We start from the raw sequence: 5,164 nt of genomic DNA, 5'->3' as shown, positions 1-5,164 counted from the left end.
GCTGGCTGGGGGATTCTGGGAGTGGAAGTCCACCCCTCTTAAAGCATGCTGGCTGGGAATTATGGTACTTGAAGTCCACCCCTCTTAAAGCAGGCTGGCTGGGGGATTCTGGGAGTGGAAGCCCACTCCTCTTAAAGCATGCTGGCTGGGGAATTCTGGGAGTTGAAGTCCACTCCTCTTAAAGCATTCTGGTTGGGGAATTCTGGGAGTTGAAGTCCACCCCTCTTAAAGCAGGCTGGCTGGGGAATTCTGGGAATGGAAGTCCACCCATTTTAAAGCATCCTGGCTGGGGAATTCTGGGAATGGAAGTCCACCCCTCTTAAAGCATGTTTTAACGGGGGTCCGTTCTTGGAGGGGGGGACAGACACCCACCATGCACTGGGTAGTGGCTAGCATTGTCTGCTCCTGGTGGCTGGATTTCCTGGTTTAGCCCATTTCAGATCCTCTGACTTTTGTCCTGAAAAATGCAGAATCTTTCCCGATGGCGAGAGAGGGTCAGTGTATAAATTTAAGAAAGAAATATTTTTTTCTTTTCAATTGTGGGTTTAATTGTGAAGAGAGGCTGGGTGTTAAAGGAGAAGTTGTCCCCAGCATACGTCAGAAACTAGCCGGGTGTGCAACTGTGCAAAAATGTTTTTGGCGTAAAACAGGGATGTCCAACTGGGGTCAGTTTAAGACTTGTGGACTTCAATTCCCAGAATCCTCAAGGACCGCTCTAATGACAGGTAGTCCTCAACTTACGACCACAACAGAGCGCAAAATTTCTGTTGCTAAGCGAGTCAAGTGAATTTTGCCCCATTTTACGACATTTCCTGCCACGGTTGTTAAGTAAATCACTGCAGTTGTGAAGTTAGTCACACGGTCGTTAAGCGAATCCACCATCACCCCATGGACTTTGCTTGTCAGAAGGTCGCCAAAGGGGGTCACGTGACCCCCCCCCTCCCGGGGACTCTGCGACCGTCATAAATGTGAGTCGGTTGCCAAGCGTCCGAATGTAAATCACGTGACCACGGGGGGGGGTTACGGCGACGGTCGTAAGAGTGAACAAAGGTCATGTCACTTTTTCCAGTTCCGTTGTAACTTTGAACGGTCACTAAATGAACCGTCGTAAGTGGAGGACCGCCTCTTACAACCTCAGTAAGAATTCTGACTTTTAAAAAATTTCCTTTTGGGAAGAGGGATTTTTTTTTGAAGAAAAGCAGAGGGGGAAAAATCCCAGTTTTTCGCTCCGTTTCACACCCACACGGAACTAAAAGCACTTAATATTTTTTGCCTCTCCTCCCCCCCCCAGCAAAAGCGGGTTCAACTTTAGGAATGATGTAATGGGAAATAAAAATAAAAAATGCGGATTAGGGTAGAGTTGCCGTTTGATTTAAAATCCCACCCGGCTTTCCCGCATATCGGATGGCGATCTGGCCGCAGTGCCAGAAGGCAGCCAACAATCTAATCTGCCATTAGCAAAAAAACAAAAAAACCCATTCCCACAGGTGTTTGTGTCTGTGTGTGTGTGTGTGTTTTTGTGTTGAACATTTCAGCAAAGAACACAATGCGATTGGTTTCACAAAAATAAAGGAGGGACGGCCGAGAAGCAATTTTTGGTGTATACAAGCACAACTTTTGGATGAGCTGGGCGCAGTGCTCGGTAAATGGGAGTCCTTGACCTACGACCGCGGTGGAACCCAAATTTATGTTGTTAAGTGAAAAAAAATGTTAAATTGCGTTTTGCCCCCTTGGTCGGCCTTTCTTGTTGTTAAGCGAGTCACTGCAGTTGATAAATTAGTAACCTGGTCGCTAAGTAACTTTGTCGTAAAGAGGTCACAAAAGGGGATCGCGTCATAAGTGCGAGTCGGTTGCCAAGCTTGCCTGGATTTTGATCAAGTGACCACGAGGGAGGCTGCAACGATAGTTAAGTGTGAAAAACGGTCATGCCGTCGTAACTTTGGACGGTCACTAAATGAATCGTCGCAAGTCGAGGATTACCCGTAACTTTTTCCTGTTAGGGATATCGATGGTTCTCTGTCAAAAATTCAGACGGCCAGAAAGTGGACGTGAGGGTATGATGCATTAAAATATTGATCGTCGATTCCCCCTATTAAAAATGCAATCAATAAAACCACTCCAGGTGCAGAGAAAAAATGAACCGGAAAACTATGATTTTTGTTGTTGTTAATGTTTTGCACCTTATTTGTTTTTTTTTGGGGGGGGGAGGAAATGGACGTGGTTTATTTGTGCATTGAAACGACACAGGCAGTTCTCCACTTAATGGCCATTCGTTTAGCAACCGTTTGAAATGGTATAGGGTTCCTGCCTGAGCAGGGGGTTGGACTAGATGACCTCCAAGGTCCCTTCCAACTTTATTATTATTATAATATTATTATTATTATTATAAATTATGACAGTGTTGAAAAATGTGACTCACTATATGATGAGTCCTCACACTTACGACTGGTTCATCCTCTGGCCGTGAATGATTTGGGCAGTTGGAAACTGGCATGGACTTGTGACGGTTGTAGCATTCTGAGGTCACATGATCCACTTTTACAAACCTTCCCAGCTAGCATCTAACCCTAACCCTAACCCTTCCCAGCTAGCATCTGTTAAGCAAAGTCAATGGGGGAAGCCAAATTTGCTTAATGACGGTGATTCACTTAAGAACCACAGTGATACACTTAACAACCTGGCCCCAAAAAAAACCCCATCAAAAAATCGGGTTCGACTGACTCACTCAAGCCCCTTGCGCAGCAATGGAAATTCTAGTCCCAATTCTGCAGGGGTCTTCCAACTTGGCCCTTTTAGGACTTGTGGACTTCAACTCCCAGAATTCCTCAGCCAGGCACGCTGGCTGAGGAATTCTGGGAGTTGAAGTCCACAAACAGGGGTCTTCCAACTGGGCCCTTCTATGACTTGTATTCCTCAGCCAGGCATGCTGGCTGAGGAATTCTGGGAGTTGGAAGTCCACAAGTCATGCAAGGGCCAAGTTGGAAGACCCCTGTCTTAAAGCCTCCTGGCTAAGGAATTCTGGGAGTTGAAGTCCACAAGTCATCAAAGGGCCAAGTTGGAAGACCCCTGCAATTCTGGTCATAAAGTCGAGGACTACCGATTTACCGTTTTTGATGCAGTTGAAGAGAGGGGCTCTTTATTGCTACAAAGGAGCATATATCTAAATTTATTAGCAACTTTAACTTTTTTTCAGAGCTGTTGAAAAAGATGTATTTCGTTATTCCTCCTCCTGACACATTCCTTATTCTCACCATCATTTTTTTTCCTCTCTTCCCTTCATTTATAGCGTTGCTGTATAAGCCTATAAATCGAGTTACAAGAAGCACCAATGTGTTACAAGTGAGTAAAACCCCACAGGGAATTTGGGGGGGGGGGAGCGAAGGAAAGAAAGCTTAGGAAGTCCCCCAAGCTCTTTCTGATAATGGGGTGTGTGGCAAATTTAATTCAGAATAGAGCTGGAAGGGACCTCGGAGGTCTTCTAGTCCAGCCCCCTGCTCAAGCAGGAGACCCTATACCATTTCTGACAAGTGGCTGTCCAATCTCTTGGCAGAATAACAGAGTCTCTTCTTGAAAACCTCCAGTGATGAAGGATGTTACCCACAACTTCTGGTGGCAAGCTGTTCCACTGGTTAATTGTCCTCACTGTTAGGAAGTTTCTCCTTTAATTCCAGGTTGCTTTCCTTCTGGATTAGTTTCCATCTCTTGATTCTTCTCCTGCCTCCTGGTGCTTTGGGAAATAAGGGGACCCCCCCTCTTCTTTATGGCAGCCCCTCAAATACTGGAACACTACTAGACATACCCAATTCCTGCAACCGTTCTTCATATGTTGTAGTCTCCAGGCCTTGGATCATCTTCGTTGCTCTTCTCTGCACTTTTTCCAAAGTCTCAACATCTTTTCTGTAATGTGGTGGCCAAAAGTGGATGCAGGACTCCAGATGTGGCCTTACTAAGACTTTATAAAGCGGTACTAATACTTTGCGTGATCTTGATTCCATGCCTCTGGTTATACAACCCAGGATTGTGTTAGCTTTTTTGGCTGCTGCTGCACACGGCTGACTCACGTTTAAGTGATTATCCACTAGGACTCCAAGGTCCCTCTCACAGTTACTATTTTTTGAAGCCAGGTTTGACCTAATCTGTACTTGTACCTTTGTTTTTTCCTGCCCTGGTGTAAAACCTTACTTTTCTCCATGTCATTTTTTTTTTTGGGATAGGGCCCATTGTTCACATTGTCAAGATTCTTCTTGTCAATGTCCTTCCAAAACATACATGCATGCATACACAGACAAACAGATAGACAGACAGACAGACAGACAGACATGCTGTGATGGGGTCTTTATCAAACCTTGCACCCTTCCCAGCTGACTATTTGCTTTTGATTTTTTTTTAAAGAAAAGAGAAATTAGAAGTAAAGGTTATCCATAGACCAGGTGTCTTCAAATTTGGCCCTTTTATGACTTGTGGACTTCAACTCCCAGAATTCTATTCTATTCTATTCTATTCTATTCTATTCTATTCTATTCTATTCTATTCTATTCTATTCATTTCTAATCTATAAAAAGGTGTGGGTGTTTTGTTGCCCCAATGTTGCAGATTGGAGAGATGGCATTCGGCAGGTGACCCCAGGCAGCCATTTTGCAACTCAAGGTTCTCCAGTGTTTTGCAGTCTGGGAATCCCAGAATGCCCTACCAAACCAGCCCCAGAGAATTCTGGGAGATGGGCTCCTGCTAGATCAGCTGAGGGATACCTAAGTTGCCTGGGGGCTCCTTGTAAAAATGGGGCACCCCTTTTTATAGACTAATTGATAAAGAGGACAATTAGTGTGTTGCGATCTTCAAATGTGGAAGGCTTTCGGGATCTTTTATAATAAGCTTACATTCCTTCTCAACGTACGACCGCCATTGGGCGGGAACTTGCATGACTAAGCCTAAGGCAGGGGTAGGCAACCTTGGCTCTTTTATGATTTGTGGACTTCAACTCCCAGAATTCCTGAGCCAGCCACGCTGAGGGGAAAGGGAGAGGTTTCCAAGCTGAGCCATGCTGGCTCAGGAATTCTGGGAGTTGAAGTCCACGAGTCATGAAGAGGGCCATAGTTCCCCCATGCTGGCTCAGGAATTCTGGGAGTTGAAGTCCACAAGTCATTAAGGGGACCATAGTTCCCCC

General features: G+C 45.3%; 1 protein-coding gene across 1 annotated transcript in view; it reads left to right on the top strand.

The window, feature by feature from the left end:
* The window catches only part of ABR (ABR activator of RhoGEF and GTPase), an 86,744-nt gene that overhangs the window by 899 nt on the left and 80,681 nt on the right, over nt 1–5,164 (top strand). The window contains exon 2 of the mRNA XM_015823744.1: nt 3,287–3,339. Coding sequence (XP_015679230.1) covers nt 3,287–3,339 — 53 coding nt within the window. The remainder of the gene's footprint in view (nt 1–3,286; nt 3,340–5,164) is intronic.

This window comes from Protobothrops mucrosquamatus, unplaced genomic scaffold (genome assembly GCF_001527695.2).
Source record: "Protobothrops mucrosquamatus isolate PMUCROS unplaced genomic scaffold, P.Mucros_1.0 scaffold1973, whole genome shotgun sequence".
NCBI classification, from domain to species: domain Eukaryota; kingdom Metazoa; phylum Chordata; class Lepidosauria; order Squamata; family Viperidae; genus Protobothrops; species Protobothrops mucrosquamatus.
The sequence above is the reverse complement of the archived record's forward strand: the minus strand, read 5'-3'. Positions and strand labels throughout refer to the sequence as shown.